We start from the raw sequence: 18545 nt of genomic DNA, 5'->3' as shown, positions 1-18545 counted from the left end.
TATTGTTATTGTTATTATTATTGTTATTATTATTGTCATTATTAGTATTAATTTATAATTACTGCTATAAATTATTTTAAGTTATTTTTTTTAGTTCCGACATGGATTGTGAAAAACTATCAGTTGATGATTGGGAGATTTTTCCTGAAAACTTTGTTTTTGATAAAAAAGTTGGTGAAGGTGCATTTGGCACAGTATTTATTGCAAAAATAAATCATAAGGTTCTTTCTAAAAGATTTAAGACATACCATAAGTATGGTGATGTTTTGCCTGATATTAAAGAGGTTAATGTTGTTAATGTTGCAGTAAAACTTTTAAAAGGTATTAAAAGAATATTGGATTATAAATATAAATATATTATATAAATTATGTTAGTGTATTCTACAAACAGAGTGCTCAATGTTCTAAAACAGCAGAGCAATAATAAATTAAATTAGTAAAAACACTTATCTAATTTTTGATAAGTGTTTTTACTAACTTAAATACTGATGGTGAAACACTGTGTTGAAAACCTACTGATGGTGTTTTTACTAATTTAAATACTGATAAATATTTTACTAATTTAACTGATAAATATTTTACTAATTTACTAATCTAAATACTGATAAATATTTTACTAATTTAAATACTGATAAATATTAAAATACTTTTAAATATTCAAATATGATAAGTGTTTTTACTAATTTAAATACTGTGGTGAAACACTGTGTTGAAACCTACTGATGGTGAAACACCATCAGTAGGTGGCCAGTTTAATTTAAATTTATTATTTTTTCTTTTAGTTGCCAAATATTTTTTTGTTTTTGGCATAACGTTTTTAGCATAACAGTTTAATTTTAAATTAAACTGGTCAATCCTAAAAACTGCGCCTGCCTATAACAACATTTCCAAAAAATGTCTCATCAAAATTTCTTGGATCTCCAACATAAATTTAAAAAAAAAGGAACAATAGATTAAAAGGACATTTATGAGGAAATTATAGTAGTTTATATATATAGAAGTTCTTCATCTTAACCAACTGTTATCCAATTCATAACCTTTATACTCTCATTGAGCTGTATGTTTCAGCTATTATTCTCAGTTTTATTTCATGAGAAGGATTACTTTCCGAGACACTAAACCTCTTGATAGTCTTATTAATGTTCTTGTGAACACCTTCTAAAGTTTGTTCTAATGTCAGACCAGGAGAAATGTGATGGCGGTCCGAATAATCATTCAAGTGATATTTAATGGTATGGTATTTCCATCCAAGTGACATGCTGATGTTAAAACTTTCTTCAACATAATTGTTCATGTAGTCCATGGAGTCAATGAAAGCTCAAATCTTGTAACCATAAGACATGTCTAATGTCATTCCAAAACAACTCTAAGTCACTACAAATAAAATGATGCATCTTATTAAGATCTTTAAGTATGTTAATAATAGTTTATTTATTAATATTATTATATTAGGTCCGTCTAGTCCTCCACCATTGTAGCTATGCTGAGAACAGTTTTTTTTTTCTAAGAACTTAGTTTAGGTCTTATTTGAAAATAGTACTCTTGACACTTGTGTGATAATATGCTCATAGAGATACAGCTTTGGTGGGGGCATAACATCCAATACCAGGCTGTCCGGGCTCTCATCAAAACGACATGGGTTGATGACATTTAAAAAGTTCTGCATCAACTTGTGTGGTTTTCCTGTATCATCAAATTGCTGATACTGATGGGATAAACTACCAAAAGTTCTAAATTTTCCTAACTTTTCCTTTGCACCAATACAATAAGCACATATATATTTCTCACCATGATCAGATAATCCTAGCATGATATTAATAAGTTTAAGATCTGATGCAAGGAAGTACTTCCATTCATGCAGTTTGAGAAGGTGGACAATTTGGGCTAAATTGTAGCTGCTTTCTTCAATATGTTGGACAACAAAATAACTTTGTTTACACTCGAGTCTTTTTGGTTTCTTAATTGATCCTCAAGTTTTTCTGATTGAAAAAATAACAACTTTAATTGACTCTTGAAAAAGGCTTTTAACAACTTTAATTGACCATTGGCTGCTGTTGATAACAATCCTCACAATAGATTCTTGGAGAACAATATCTCTTTGTTTGCATACTTCATCAACAAGCATAGGTATATCTTCCACATATACTACATCTTTTTAAACCTCTGTATGGTTAGCACCTTGCTGAAATGTCAACTGCTGAATGTAATAAAACTGATTTATTGAATTGCACTTTCAATTCAAACCAATCTCCTCATTGGTTTCAAATCCTGATCAACCAACATCTTTTCTTATTTCAGTCAACATACTTTTAATAACACATTCAGGTAAATCATGTATTTTTTTGATATTAAATACTGTGTCTAGACTAATCTTTTTTGGAGAGATACTCTCTCCAAGGTGTGCATGTAATGATATTCTACATGTTGATAGTTTAACCCTGTTTTTCATCCCCATCTTGACCTTACCCTGTTTTTCATCCCCACTAATTGTTTTGAGAACTTTTGATGCTACCTGTTCATACAATTTAAAATCTTTTGACATAATAATTTTTTCTAAATTTTTAGCAGTTGATTTCTATTGCAGGGGTGTCTAATACCTCTTCCTATATATTAAAAACACATTGAGGCATTAGCATAAGAACTTGAATTTGGACTTCTTTTTTTTTTTGCTGGGGTAAGATTGGGTCAATGTACTACCTTAAGTTCATCTCTATGTTATTTCTAGTATCCCTTGCAAGACTGTAGATTGGACATTTACATAGTTCAGACACCACTTGTATTCTGCCAAGCATTGAAATAGTAACTCTTCCACTTGGCCGGAAGATTTCTGCATTTTTAACATTTTTCCCTTTCTGTAAAAAAATTTTTATATCTTGCATTTAAGAAGCTAAAACTATTTTTACAAAAAGTGACAGATTTAAAATGATAATAAAAGATAAATACCTCTTCCTTATATATCACAGTCTTGCGCTTCAGACACATTCCAGTAGGAAAGGAGTTCACTTTAATATCAAAGCCTTTATCTGTATGCTTCTTTACTAGATTTTTTAAAGCAATTTAAACTGGATTTTGTAGGGATATACATTGTTTGTTCTTGTTGCAATATCCAAAACAGACTATACCTTTGTACTCCTGATGATTTCTTTTCTAATTCATTTACTTTTTTCAAATTTAATTTTTTTCTCCTAAAATACATGAAGTACTTTGCACACATTTTGAGTTTTAAATATATATGTATACATATATGTAAGTATATATAACAGATATAATTCTAAAAAACAAATGTATTCTCGTTATATTTTGAAATTTATTAGGCAATCTGTAGTACCAAAGACAACAAACTTTTGGTACCAATAAAAAAGCAAACAAATAAACATGAAATTTCAATTTAGGAGTGGGTTTAATTTTAATTTTTGGTTACGGTTATTTGAGTATGTCTTTCTGATATTTCTGCCAAAAAAAATCCCAAATACCTTCACCTTCAACCTAAATTCTCTATCTAGGAGCAGTGTGGAGTTGTTTTCTATACTATCAAAACTATTAAACACCTGCTTATCAGAGTCTTGATGTTGAGTCTACTGGAGTCTACTGAGGCATCTGTTATTCCTAGAGCGTTCTGACTCGTCTAACTACCTTACCACTTCATCTACCTTCCCACTTCATCTACCTTCCCACTAGTCTTTTTCTTATCATAAGCAATGTTTTTGAATCTTTAATTAACAAACACTTAATTTCTCATCTTGAATCCAACAACTTACTTTCTGATCATCAAAATAGATTTCAATCTTCTCGTTCTACTGTTCTGACTTATAATGATAATAACTGGTCTTATTGTTTTTTTAAAGTTAATTATTTATATTATATAGTTTACATTACTTGAATAAAATCCTTGTTAAAAATCTTGTGGTTTATTGTTAAAGCCAAATGTTGTTTCTAAGTGCATACGTTGTTTCCAATAAAATTATTGTTAAGATAATACCACTTTTGTAACATCCTTGTTCTCATTTTTTTTTAAAATGTTCTAATGGTCATACTTCCTTGGTTTTAAGTACCAGTTAAGTCATGTCAGAATTTTTTGTTTAGGTCTCTGAGATTGAGATGAGTACTGACACTGAGATGAGTAGCTTCAATATAAGTATCTATAGTATAGTATAGTCTATAAGTATCTATTATATATTTATTATCTAGTGTTTATATGGTCATTTCTCCTAAAAAAAAGCGGTAATAAGTCTTTTTACTAGTATTAGCAAAGTCTTTGAATCTTTAATTAATAAAGTTCTAACAGCTCACTTTGTTCTTAATAAATTTTGTTTCAACAATTTTGATTCTCTTGTTCTTCTGCTAATTTGTTAACCGTTATATAAAAAAAAATTCTACTGAATATTAGATAAAAACGGTAAAGCCAAGTATATTGCTCTTGACAATTTAAAAGTCAATAAAAAAAATAAAAATAAAATTTTTTTTATTTTACATACTTATATATATATATATATATATATATATATATATATATATATATATATATATATATATATATATATATATATATATATATATACATACATATATATATATATATATATATATATATATATATATATATATATATATATATATATATATATATATATATATATATATATATATAAAAGAAATACGTAAAAGAAATATCATTCAATGTGATATTTTATTGTATAAAAAAAAAATTTCAAAATAAAGACAAAACCGTCACTTGCAGAACAGCTTTAGAAGTACGTCTTAATAATTATATTTAATTATGTTTTATTAATCTAATACACTTAAATTACTAAAGTTTTTTCATTTTCTATTCATTAAACTGTACATTTGCCAAGTTTCTAGTATAATGAAATGCTAATTCCCTTTCTTATTTACATGTCAAGCTATAGTTTATTTTAAAACTTTTTATAATTATTTTATTGTCCTTCTCAACAACTATAGTAAATACTTGTGAAGTATACTCAGTTGCCCTAGCCTTGTTTTGAATCATAAATCTTTTCTATGTTACTTTATTTGGTAATGCATTTTTAATTATAAATATTACTAATTGCATTTTCAATTATAAATATTACCAGCTTTGTTCTGTTTCATAAAGTTGTTTACAACTTAAAGAACAGTATTTTCTCTTTTATTTACACTTTTGTCTTTAATTTGTTATACATAATTTTATTATAATTTTTTTTTTCGTTAAAATTTATAACAATTTTGTTATAAATAATTTTGACCATTTTTATCTTTAAATGATTAGAATTTATTATTAGGCTATAGCAATGAAATGTTATAGTGTAAGAAATTTAAAAAATTTATCAAATTGCAGGGCTCTAAATAGTTACTACCAATTTATTTGTGCCCATATCCAGTATAAAGACCAGATCAGGGTAGGTGCAACTAATCGTATCTTTCTTTTAATGATTGATGGAACCCCTTAGATAGTCCAATAGGATGGTTAAAGGAGGCACATATTTTTAACCGTAGTTTTAATCACCATAACTGAAAAAATAAGTTAGTAAAAAAACTATTTTTGTTGTAAACAATTGTTGTAAAGCTAAGGTCTAGCATTGTGTGTTAAGTATTTTAACATTTATTAATATATCATCATAGTAGTTACTTATACATATATGTATCATTAACAACTGTAATCTACATATATGTATCATTAACAACTGTAATCTACATATATGTATCATTAACAACTGTAATCTACATATATGTATCATTAACAACTGTAATCTACATATATGTATCATTAACAACTGTAATCTACATATATGTATCATTAACAACTGTAATCTACATATCTACAATCTATATACTTAACTTTTCCTAGACCAAGTCTTTCATTATTGTAGTCCTCTGACCATTCTTTTATGTGCTATAACTCTCTATAACTTCATCTCTATAACTTCTTTTATGTGCTATAATAACTCTCCTGCTATTATCCCAAGGAAGCAGTTTAATCAATTGTTTCATCCAATGTTGACATGTTGACATCCAAATGACTTCTGTTGCTGTAGTTATTTTTCCTTTAAACTAATAATTGTGGTCCAATTTGTGGTCTTGTTGAAAAATGGCATCTGCCAAAAATTTACTGCTTTTAGTTGTTTTTTTTAACTCTGGGGATTACTCTGACCTCTCTGACTATTTACCCAATATTATCCTAAATATATTTAGGTCTTTGAATCTTTCATTACCAAAATTCTTCGTTTTCAGTAGCTTCTTTGGTGCTACAAGGTTCCAACCTTAGTTCTGTATTGTTTCTCATCTATATTATGATCTTCCGGACTATATTACAATGGCTCTTTTTGCTGTCAACACATTTATGTGCTCCGGTGTTGACAAAAAGTGACCTTTTGATTGCTTAGAACAGCCAGCAAATTAAAAATGAATGTAAAACAGTTTCAACAAACAAAAACATTTAATTTTTTTGGCATTATTTTTATGCTTGTCATATATTATATGATTATTAGATAGTATTGTTTTATTAATACAGATTCTGCAGATCCATCAGAATATAATGATTTTTGTGAAGAAATAAATCTAATGAAAGGAATTGGATATCATAAAAATATTTTGAATATGATTGGTTGTTCAACAATTAAAAAACCTTTGTGTTTAATTGTTGAATACATGGAGAATGGAGATTTACTTAGTTTTTTGAGAAAAAGGCGTACAAAAGTAAGTTCTTTTAATTCTATGAAATTCAAAAATTCTATGAAAATGTTATTTTTAATTTAATGTTTATTTTTCTAGAAAAATAATAATTTTTAGCACTGTTGTTGTTTGAGCAATTTTTGGTTGGCAATAATTCAATCAATAAAATTTTTGAAAAGTGCTGTAATTTAAGAGCTATTAGAAAATCATCCAATAGGTTATTGGGAAAAATAAAAATAGGTTATTGGGCAAAATAACTTTAAAGCCGTATTTACAAATAAATAAAAACTATTCTTTTTTTTTTTTAAATAAAGCGTTTGTTTTTTTTAAAAATAGAAATCAGTTATTTCTTTTATTTAAAAGCTCCATTGTCTGCACAAGATCCTAGATTTGTTTTGAAACCTCAATCGTAAAATTTCAAATCAATTTCTTTTAGTTTTAGTTCAATGCAATAAATCAAGACTTAGCTGTTGAAGCCTTTCTTAGTCCTTAAAAGTTCTCAATTAGTTGTGCTTCAAGCACATTTAATGGTTATGATATTTAAAATGTAGGAAACAATGGCTCACCATAGTTGCAGTTTTTCGTATTAAAAATATCGGGTAAATTTTTCTTTTCCAAAAAAAACATTTTCAAGGCATGTTTTTTTGTTGTTTGTGTAGTATCTAGAATTTTCATATCACCTGCAAAACAAAACTTTTTATTTTCAGTGGCTAGAAGGAATTTTCATAGAGCAAGTTAACAAATTTTCTGGTTTTTTTTGTTGTTTTTTTATTTTGTTTTTTTTTTTGTTTTTTTTTGACATTTATTTTTCAATAATGTATTTGTTTTTCAATGGTGTATTTGAGTCTTTTCACTTTTTTTTCTGAAGACATTTTTTTATGCAAATAGGAAAAAGAAATTTTTATTTAAATTTATTTAGTTTTAGTAGTTTTGCATTTTTTAAATTTATTCATAAAATATGTATTTTTATAAATAAGAAAGTAATTACATCAAATAATTGCGGTAGTTTTGTTTTGACGGAGAAAAAAGCAAAAGAAAAAGAAAAGATTGCTGCCCCACCCCAAACCATCATTCGATGAAGCAGCACTCCTTTGTAGCAGCAGGGTATAAGATAGTCAATGTATGTACTGAAGCCCCAATTTATTTTTAATAAATTTTATTTAATTGCAGTTTATTTAATATTTTTTTCAAACTTTTAATATTGATATTGGATTTTTCATAGTTTCAGTATAGATCTTGGGTTTGCCACCATTTTGGTTTTGAATTCTTTTTGTAATATTTTAGAATATCTGGTTATAAACTTTGAAAGTTACTTAATGTTGTATTTTAGCGTTAAAAAAACTATTAGAGTTTCTTTGTGTTATATTTTAATATCGTATTTCAATGTTTTTTTATAACTATTAGAGTTTCTTAAGTTTACTTTTATTTTTATAGTTAATTATATTTTTATATTTTTTATATTTATTTTTTATTTTTATATTCATTTATATTATTAAAAACATGTTGTAAATGTACATTGAAGAAATCTGAGTTCTTATCATGCAATTTTTGTCACGACCAGGATACCCAAATTTAGGTTGCTCTGACTAAAAATGAAATTTTAGTCAGAACAAATGTGTGTCAGTGTCACGTTCTTGAATACTTTTTACTTCTTTCTTTCATCAAAAATTTAACTTTTAAACATTTTTAAACATTTGGAATGAAATTAGTTTTTTACAAATTTTAAACAAATTTCTAAAAAAATATCTTTTATGTGCCTTGTTAAAAATAAAAAACAATGATAGTAAAACTAAACACAAAATCATTCAATCTAATGTATTTTTAAATAGGAAAAACTGTTTAATGACAGGCATCATAATTTGCTTCATTTTTTGCAATAAAAACAAAATGATGTAATAACTATAATATTTTTTTAGCTTTTTGCATCAAAAGTTGATGCAGAGTGCAAAGTTGATGGAGCTGCAAGCTTTATCTACACACAAAGTTATCAAAACACTTTAGAGGTTTGTTTTTTTTTATAAAATTTTGTTCTTTTTTGACATTTAAAGCTGATTTTTTTATAGATTTAGTATTAAAATATTTTATAGACAATTATAAGTGAAAATTATTCTTCAGAAGTTATGCCAAATGAGATTGCCGTGGATGAAATTGGAAATATAACTCCAGAGGATTTGCTTTGTTTTGCATGGCAAGTGGCTTCGGGAATGGTATGTGTAAATGTCCTATTATACTGACAGGCCAAGAAATTATGGTTTTTAAAAAACTGAAGACGAATTTTTTTCTAGGAAGCATTTTCTTTTTTTTTTTTTTTTTTTTTTTTTAACTAGAAATGAGTTCATTAAATATTAATTTATATAAAATTAAAGATTTTAAAACTTACAATTAAGTAATAAATAAAATGATATATATAAATTATTAGAAAAAGTTTAACAAAAACTTCAAATATGTATATATATATATATATATATATATATATATATATATATATATATATATATATATATATATATATATATATATATATATATATATACATATATACATACATACACACACACAACACACATATATATGTGTAAATGCATGTTTAGATTTCCTATCATATGTATAAGTGTGTGTACATGTCTTCTGTCATGCTGAAATAGCATGCTGCAAGGTCTAAAAGAAATAGAGTTTAAATATGAAATTTCAAGTAATATGATGCTCATACCTGAAATGAACCACATGCTTTCAGTTTATCAGACCGACGCTCTAACCGATCAAGCTATAGACGTTGACGTTGATACAAAATAATAAATATAAATGTGTAATAAAATCAACAACAAAATTTACGGAAATGAAATTAAAATATGATCAAACAAAACAAAAACAAAGTACCCAAGTATGTGTGTGTATATATATATATATATATATATATATATATATATATATATATATATATATATATATATATATATATATATATATATATATTTTATATATATATATTATATATATTATATATATATATATATTATATACATATATATATGCATATATATATATATATGTTATATATATATATATATATATATATATATAAATATATATATATATATGTTATATATATATATATATATATATATATATATATATATATATATATATATATATATATATATATATCTTATACTGCTGATTTAGGTGAGCAGTGTGATATCATACTGAAATAGCCTGCTGGCAGGGCTTCAGTACATACGTTGACTGACAAATAGCCTGACTCACAGTGGAGTGCTGCTACATCGGCTGAGGGTTTAGGATGGGGAAGCAATCTTTTCATTTATTATTCTTTGTTTTCTTCTTTTTCTAAAAAACCCGTATCGATTCAGATGAGCAAAAAAAGTGAGCAAGTGCTCACATAAATATGCTATAGTAGATGTCTATATATATATATATATATATATATATATATATATATATATATATATATATATATATATATATATATATGTATTATCACACACATTGATGTTTGAGGGAAAAAACAAGATGAATAAGAGTATTGGTAGAAAAAAGAAAGAGAAGCAACGTTACAACAATGTGGTCATAGTTGGAGGTTGGCTGCAAATTCAGGCCCAACTATGTTTACAATGCGTTTTTGCACCATATCTAAAAGAGAAAGGGCATCATTAGAAGATCTGCCCCAGGTATGGCAACAGTATTCTATACAAAGACGGAATAGAATCGGAAGTAAGAAAGTGGCAAGCACGATAATGAGATGCAACCTTAGCAGATGCTAGTTTTGAAATGGATTTGATATACGGTTTCAAAGAAAGATCAGAAGTAAGAGTTAATCATGGAAGATGAAAAGTAGATGACTCATCGAGTACATCACCATTCATAAATATAGGAAGATCTGAATTATTGTGGTAAAGATTGACTTAAGAATTGGGTTTATCTGAATTAAAGTTCACCAGTCACTGTGAGCCCCTTGCTATAGAAGAAGTGAGATCCTTTTCAAGCTCAAATGCCCCCTCCAAGTGATCAGAGAGTGTTGGCTTCTGATCATGATAAGAACAAATGTTAGTATCATCAGCAAACAACACCACGTTAGATGTGAGAATATCTGGAAGATCATTAATGTAAATTAAAAAGAGTATAGGGCCAAGAATAGAACCTTGACGAACCCCTGATGTTACAGAATATGAAGAATAGTTCTGCCCATCGAGGACACTTTAATACTACAATTGGAAAGAACACTTTAATACTACAATTAGAAAGAAAGGATTCAACAATCTTAAAGAAGTTTCCTGATACACCGTAAGACAAAAGTTTATGGAGAAGACCAGAATACCAAACTTTAGTAAAAGCTTTAAAAATGTCAGGAGCGATAGCCTTAACCTCTCCACCTCTATCTAATGTACAATAAAACCTATTGATTATTACTGTTAGCAAATCGGCTGTAGAATGAGAAGATTGAAATCCGTATTGATGATCAAAAAGTAAGTTATTAGATTTATGATAAGAGATTAAGTATTTGTTAATTAAAGAATCAAAAACCTTGCTTACGATAGGAAGAAGGCTAATGGGACAATAGTTAGATGAGTCAGATTGCTCACCAGAGTTTTTGAAAATAGAAATACCAGATGCCGCTTTCCAGCATGTTGGAAAACAAGACTCTAATAAACACTTGTTAAATAGTTTTGAAAGTATAGATGACAGCTCCGGAGAACACTTCTGCAAGACTACAACAGGTATGTTGTCCAGACCACAAGCTGTAGAAGAGTCTTAGCAGGAAATCACTTTAGATACAGAAGCTGAAGTAATGTCAAGCAGTTGATTAACCTGTTTGTTGGCAATATCAGGTAGAGCGCAACTACTGGAATCAAGAGATGGTATTTATGAAAAGTTCTTAGCAAACAATTCAGCTTTGTCTTTTGGTTAGGTGACAAAATCTGAACCGTGCAAGAGAGGTGGAATAAAAGATTTGCCCTTATTATTGATACTGTTAAAGATATTCCAGAATTACAAGGTTTCATGACCTGAGAGTAGCAGGCTTTGGCGTTAGACAAAACCTTTTTTTAATGGTTTCTAGCAATAGTAAACAGACGTCTGTTTTCTGGAGAATTATTTTGCTATAAGATATGGAAGTAATGGTTTCGATTGGAAATTGCATCAGCACAATGTGAGGTAAACCATGGAGAAGACTGATGCTTGACTTGGAATTGTCAAGAGGGAATCAAAGGTTCCATGCCAGCCTGAATCCAAGAAGTTTGTAAGAGGCACATTTATCAGTAGGAAGACAAATTATTTCTACACAAGGGCTGTCACAAAGAAAATCACAGAAAGGGTCCCAGTCTGCGTTAAGGTAGTTGTAAAAGGTACAATGATAGGGGGATTCTGATGATGAAGAAGAATGATAAAATAATTTTAGAGAGATCAAACCGTGATCAGAAGCACCTAAGGGTGAGAGTGGAGAAACTGAGCACTGACTAGGATTAGAAACAAAACAAAAGTCGAGTAGAGAAAGTAAATGATTCTGGTTGTCTGGAAAATGAGTGGGAAAGTTGACTATTTGAGATAGAGGTTGAGAAAGGCAAAAAATGTGGGTCTTAATGCCTGGAGAGTCGCTGACATTAGAAGCAAGCCATTTAGTGTGATGAGCATTAAAGTCACCAACAATGCTCATATTGGCTGATGGATAAAGAGAAAGGGCTTGGTCAATTTGATTGAAAATAACATCGAAAAGAGTCCAATTTTGAGATAAAGGAGAGTGATATAGAACAAAAAGAAAGGTGATAGAGTGAAGTGGTGCTACACGAAAGCACATTAAAGAAAGTTGGTGGATTCAAACTTAGATTCCTGACAAATGGGGGAATTATTAGAAATGTAAATCCCTAGGCCAAGCATGTGACTATTGGAGCTTTACGAATTAAAGGAATATAACCATCAACACTAAAACCACAAAACAAGACAGCTGAACTCAAATTAGTCTCACAAAGACCTAGTTTGTCTGGTGAACTTTGCAAGAGATAAGCCTTAACAGAAGAAAAGTTACTTCGAAGACCACAAATATTAGTGAATGATAGATTTAGAGAACTTGGTGATGACGATAATTTTTGTGTTATATAATTTTTAAATTTGTTTAAGAAATTGACTCAAAGCATAGATAGTACTCTGTACACTATTTAATAGCCCAAGCACTTGGTTCATTACTATTATTAAACCTTAAGCTGTAACAAAGGCTACAAATGTGGCCTCAACAATTCACACCAAAAGTACGAAGAGGAATACCATTCATGCGCAGCTTGGCACTGTTAGTGCTCTGATATTTTATAGCTGTTAATGGAGTTAACTCTCTGAGAGCTACCACAGAGTTCGGGAAACCTGACTTCCAGTCGGCCTCAGAATCATAAAAGTGAGTTTTAGACTGTACCTTCATTAGGAGATAATAGAGTGAGTTGCCTAGTCATAAAACAGAGACACAAGCAAAACCCATGCATTGAGTCAAGAAGATCCAGCATTCTAAACTGGAAACAATATATTATAAATACATCTGCGCCAGCCTAATAGAGGAAGAAGGGGTGCAGGGCTGGTTAACAGATAGAGTCTGTTTACCCCTTAAGTCTTTGCCTAGGATGTCTTCTACAAGACAGTAGCCGGATGCATTTGACATCTGCCCAAGATGAGTAGTTTTATTGAGACACCATCTCTAGCCTTCACTCAACCAAGAGCCTCAAGGCATTGGGTGTTTTAATTCAGAGTTGGCTTTAATAAACCTATGCCTAAAAAAGTGTATCCTACAAGGCAGCAGGACATGGAGCAGGTTGTACTGGGTACATGTTTCCAGTAGCAGTATTACCTGACCTGATTCAAAATTAAGTAGTGGGTTTAAGTTAAATTACGTAGTGGGCTTAAAATTAAGTAGAGAGCAAATGTAAGTGAAACTCTATTTTCAGGGCCACATTATATTCACTAACGATGTTTCAAAGAACCTGATAAAAAATAGCTAACATCGCTTGTCAGGGATCCTTGCTATCTTTATCAGATCTTGTAGCCAGCAAGCGTTTATCTATATAGTAAATATAAATAATAAATATATATATATATATATATATATATATTCATTGTAAGAAAAAGGTCTTATAATCCAGTTAACCCCACAACAGTACGAGTGTATCGAAAAAAAATGTTTTTATAAAATTCCTTTGTCTGAGCTCTAAATATGTTCTATGTAATGAAATAACACTGAATTTAAACATTTTTTTAGGTCCCAAGCCTCTTTTTACATATGTATTAGACCCTCATTTATATGTAAAGTTCTTCAATAGTAGGTCAACCTGGTACTCAAAACAGCAAAACTGTATAAATATTTCAAAAGCAATAATTCGATTCCCACGTCCCTGGTAGTAGCACGCCTAACTTGTTTCTCAGTGCAGCTGTCTTGTTCAACAAGGTTTGTTTTTCAGAGTTATAGAGTTGAGAAAGAGTTGTCACCACAACTAAAGTAGCCTCCTCGACTGTAATGTCTTTCTTGGCCTTGGGGAGGTGAATTATCATTAAATAAAATTGTTTTGTGTAAAAATTATTATTTTAAAATTTATTTCATAAAAGTTATGAATTTCAAAACAAAAATTAAATGTGCTTTTTTACAAATTTTTGATGATTTTTTTATTCTTAATATGTTTAACAAAACAATTATGATTTTTAAAATTTTTATATATTTTCTTTTCTTGAGGTTGACCTACTTTTGGAGTTTTTTATATGTATTATTATTACTAGGGACCCTTTAAGGTAGAGTTAGTGGTGTTAAAAGGTCTTTGTCACCACTAAACATATTTTTTGTTTCGAAAGTTTTAAATTCAGTGTTATTATGCAGAACACATTTAGAGCTCAGACAAAGCAAGTTTTAAACTTTGTTGTTTTTCAATACACCCTAACCACCCTACTCACAGTGATAGCTGTCAAAAGAAAAATCTTTTTTTACTTTTTGAAATAAACTTTAGAACATCCATGTTTTTAAAATAAACATTCTAGTTTTTCAACATCGGAATGAAGCTGTAAACAGTTTTCGTAGATGTTTGATAGATATTTCGTAGACATTTCACAAAAGAAAAATTTATCGTTTTAGATTTTTTCACGCAGAACTTCAAAGGATAAAATATTGTTAGCTTTTAAAAAAGTTTCATCTTATTTTATATATTTTCATATTCATATATTTTCATTTTCATATTCATATATTTCAGCTGTATTTTGCTAAACAATGCTCTTATATCCGAAGATATTGTTGGCATTGGAACAACCTCAAACAGTATATATTAATATAAAGATTAATCCAAAGTAGTTCAAAAGTTCAACATTTTTGTGTACCGAAGTACTTCTCAAGCACTGAGTAGGCGGTGACTTGATATTCATTTGGAAGGTGTAAAAAGTTTCACCTTCCAAATAAAAAAAAAGATTTTATAATATTCTAGTTACCTCTGCATCCAGTGGCACAACATTTGAAAATCAAATTAAATTAATCTTAATATTAGGTTCTAAGAAATAAGCATATTAAATATATTTTTGATATAATTGAAGTTCATCACTTATTAGATTAATTTGCCACTTATTAACTTATTAATAAGTGATGAATTTCAAGTAATAAGTAATGATTAAGTTGCCACCTTTTTCTTTAATGCGTCATCAATAAGAAAAAAAGTTTTGTTTTAAAAACCCCTATGGTTACATTTTTTTTCTATTATATATTAAAATCTGTATGCAAATATACAAAAGAAAAATTGCAAATAAAGATAATATTATAGTTTAAAAAGTTAAAAAAATAAAGAATAAAAATCGCAGAAACCAGAGAAGACCACAAGGTCTTGTCACCAAGAACCACTAAAACCAAACTCACGAAAACTTTAATGGTTTGATATTACTTGCTCTGTCAGTATAATGGGCCGTATTTAAGTAGTGTTTCTTTTGTTTATACAGTTACTCTTGCATTTGTTTAGTTTATTTAATTATGTAGTTAGTCTTTCATTATTTTATATTTAAGGAATATCTTTCATGTATAAAACTTGTACATCGAGACCTTGCCGCAAGAAATATATTGGTTGGTGCTGAGAAAAACATCAAAATTTCTGATTTTGGCCTAACACGTAAAGTCAACGATGAATTAAATTACTTAGGTAGCAAAAATCGTCGTTTACCGGTTAAGTGGATGTCTGTTGAAGCCATATTTGACCAAACATTTACATCATACAGTGATGTGTAATATTTGACTTTTTATTTCTTTGTAATAGTCAGGGATGCGGAGTCCCAAAAGGACTCCTGCTTTATATCTCTACTTTTTCCAAGTCTGTAGTGTCCAGAAGCTCTAAACATGTTTGTTGACTTATTATCTGCTATAATAAAAACATTCATGAGATTTAATGACTTGAAACTTATTGTTTTTAACCCCGGAGTCCTGGAGTCCCGGAGTCCTTGCCGCCATTATACCTAAGGACTCCGGGCTCGAAAAATGATTGTTCCTCTAACTTAAAAGTCTTAATTTTTTTCCTATTAGTAGTCCATAAACATATTTATATTTTAGAGCTCCTGGATACCAAAAACTAGGATAAAGTAATCTTTTTGTGACTTTCAAATCCGGAGTCCTTTTTGGGACTCCGCATCCCTGGTAATAGTGATCTTTTTTTTATATTGTAAAATTTAAAAAACTTGTATTAACTTATATAACTATTAACTAATAAAAGATTTTGAAAATGTTTCAGATGGGCGTATGGCGTTGTTTTATATGAAATTGTTACGTTAGGTATGTGTAAACAATAAATAAATTTTGTATTTTTAATTTCTTTTTCTTTTTTTTTTTTTCGTTTTTGTATTACTGATTTTTTATTTTCTATCTAGGAGGTACACCATATCCATCAATCAATAACTGTGAACTTCTTGCTCTTTTAAAGTCTGGGTACAGAATGGATCGACCAGAAAACTGTTCAGAACTCTTGTAAATTATTTTTAAGCCTTTAAAACAAAGTATTTTAATTATCTAGTTAAAAGTGCGTCAAAAGATAACAAAATATGGAAACCTCAATGTTTTGTTATCTTTTGACCTCAATTTAATTATTTCTTTTTTTGCATTTCTAAAGAGGCTTAATTTTTTAAAATGAAATGAGACTTTTTCAAAACCTTGGATATCCAATTTGAACAAGTAACAAACTAGATTGATTTATATTACCGCTGTTCTACATATCTTTTAAAAGTTTTTAGACAAAAACTTCACAATCACTGATTTATTACTGATCTCTTTCAGTATAAAAACAAAGCTAAAATATGAACCCATTGTTTTAAATTCCATAGCAATACACCTGGTTTTAAAAGTTTTAGGGCATATTTCATGGCCTTATATTGGTTCGGCTATATCGCAATGAGTTTTAATGAAGTTTCTCTAAAAAACTTCGAACAAGTTTTAAAAGTTTCCATGATTATATATATAGTGTGAAACGGCCAATCAGGTCAAATAAAATTTCTCCACTGCAACTTCTGCGTATTGCAAAAAAAGGAAGGGGCTAAAGACCCTGCTTTGAATGAATGGCACTGCTTGTTTTATGAGTTTTAATCGGAGTGATTACCTAAGTAGCAAACAATATTGACGCAATATTATTCACAGTATATAAACTATTTAAACAATATTGAGTCAATATTAATTGCTATTCAGTTAGCAGCCTAAGGCGAAGGACAAAACCTTACTGTCGTCTCAGACAAACAACAATGTTTTTTGTAACTTGGCTAATGTGCCTTACCTCATTTGCCCTACTTGCTTAAATTATCGTTAAAATAGACACAAATAAAAATATTGTAAATAATTTTTAGGTTTTTAATTGTAATTGCACATGTGCTTACGTTCTAGAAATACTTTTTTATACATTTTATAAACAATTTTAGATATGACATCATGTTACACTGTTGGAACGAAGATCCGTTAAAGAGACCAACATTTACTGAGATTCGTGAGCGTTTTGATGAAATAATTTCTCAAAATGAATCCTATTTCAACTTTGAAATTGATGAAAAGAATATGTTTTATAACGTCGCTTCGTTTAAAAGTCTTTCATCTGAAACAGGTATGGCACTTCAAGAAAAAACCTTACAAGTGTCCCTACATTCTGAATCAAATAAAGATGTTGAAATAACTAACGAAAAACAAATTTATTTTTCGAATGAAAACTTTGCAAGTCCAGAATTTTCTAAATCTGAAATAAAAACTTCCCCGTCTGCAGGATTATTTAATTATGCATTTCATGAAGAAATAACGGAAATTTAATGATGAAATTTAATGTTACATAATGATTGTTCAAGTAATAGTTATGAAATATTCATCTTGTTTCTCCCCGCAGCGACCTTGTTTGCCTAGGTTGGTGCTTCGGAGTTGAGAGAGGGTTGTAATCACAATAAAGTAGCCTCTTCGACTTTAGTGGCTTTCTTGGCTTTGGCCAAGTGAATTATAAAAAAAAAAGCACTAGATATATAAAATAGATAAACTAAAATTATTTAATAATTTTTTGTTTCCAATTAAATTAAATTTTTTTTTTTTTTTTTTTTTTACACACTAAGAATTTTTTTTTCAGTTAGACAATTTTCCCTGGTAAGAATTACTTGAATAAAACTCATTTGGTCTGAAGTTCACCAAGGAATCAGTCTGAGTCAGCATATTTTTGGACTGATTTGAAATATGTTGTAACCCATTGTAAACACTAATTATGATAAATTGAAATTCGAATATATATTTTGTAATGAACACATTAGGTCGAAATTTTTAATATTAAATTTTGAAAATAAAAAAAATTCAAATTTGAACAAAAAAGCTGATATTAACATTTAAAATTTGTCCAGTATAAGAAAATCAAATGTGTTTA

At 28.7% G+C, this 18545-nt stretch overlaps 1 protein-coding gene across 2 annotated transcripts in view; it reads left to right on the top strand.

Moving 5' to 3' along the window:
* LOC136084480 (myoblast growth factor receptor egl-15-like) overlaps positions 1-18002 on the top strand; it is a 62514-nt gene extending 44512 nt beyond the window's left edge. For both annotated transcript variants that reach the window (XM_065804479.1, XM_065804480.1), the window contains exons 9-16: positions 95-321; positions 6509-6693; positions 8586-8672; positions 8757-8876; positions 15689-15903; positions 16404-16444; positions 16540-16636; positions 17575-18002. In XM_065804479.1, the coding sequence (XP_065660551.1) occupies positions 95-321; positions 6509-6693; positions 8586-8672; positions 8757-8876; positions 15689-15903; positions 16404-16444; positions 16540-16636; positions 17575-17953 (1351 nt within the window). In that variant the 3' untranslated portion in view covers positions 17954-18002. The remainder of the gene's footprint in view (positions 1-94; positions 322-6508; positions 6694-8585; positions 8673-8756; positions 8877-15688; positions 15904-16403; positions 16445-16539; positions 16637-17574) is intronic.
* The last annotated feature ends 543 nt before the right edge of the window (positions 18003-18545 follow it).

This window comes from Hydra vulgaris, chromosome 09, assembly GCF_038396675.1.
Source record: "Hydra vulgaris chromosome 09, alternate assembly HydraT2T_AEP".
NCBI lineage: Eukaryota > Metazoa > Cnidaria > Hydrozoa > Anthoathecata > Hydridae > Hydra > Hydra vulgaris.
The sequence above is the reverse complement of the archived record's forward strand: the minus strand, read 5'-3'. Positions and strand labels throughout refer to the sequence as shown.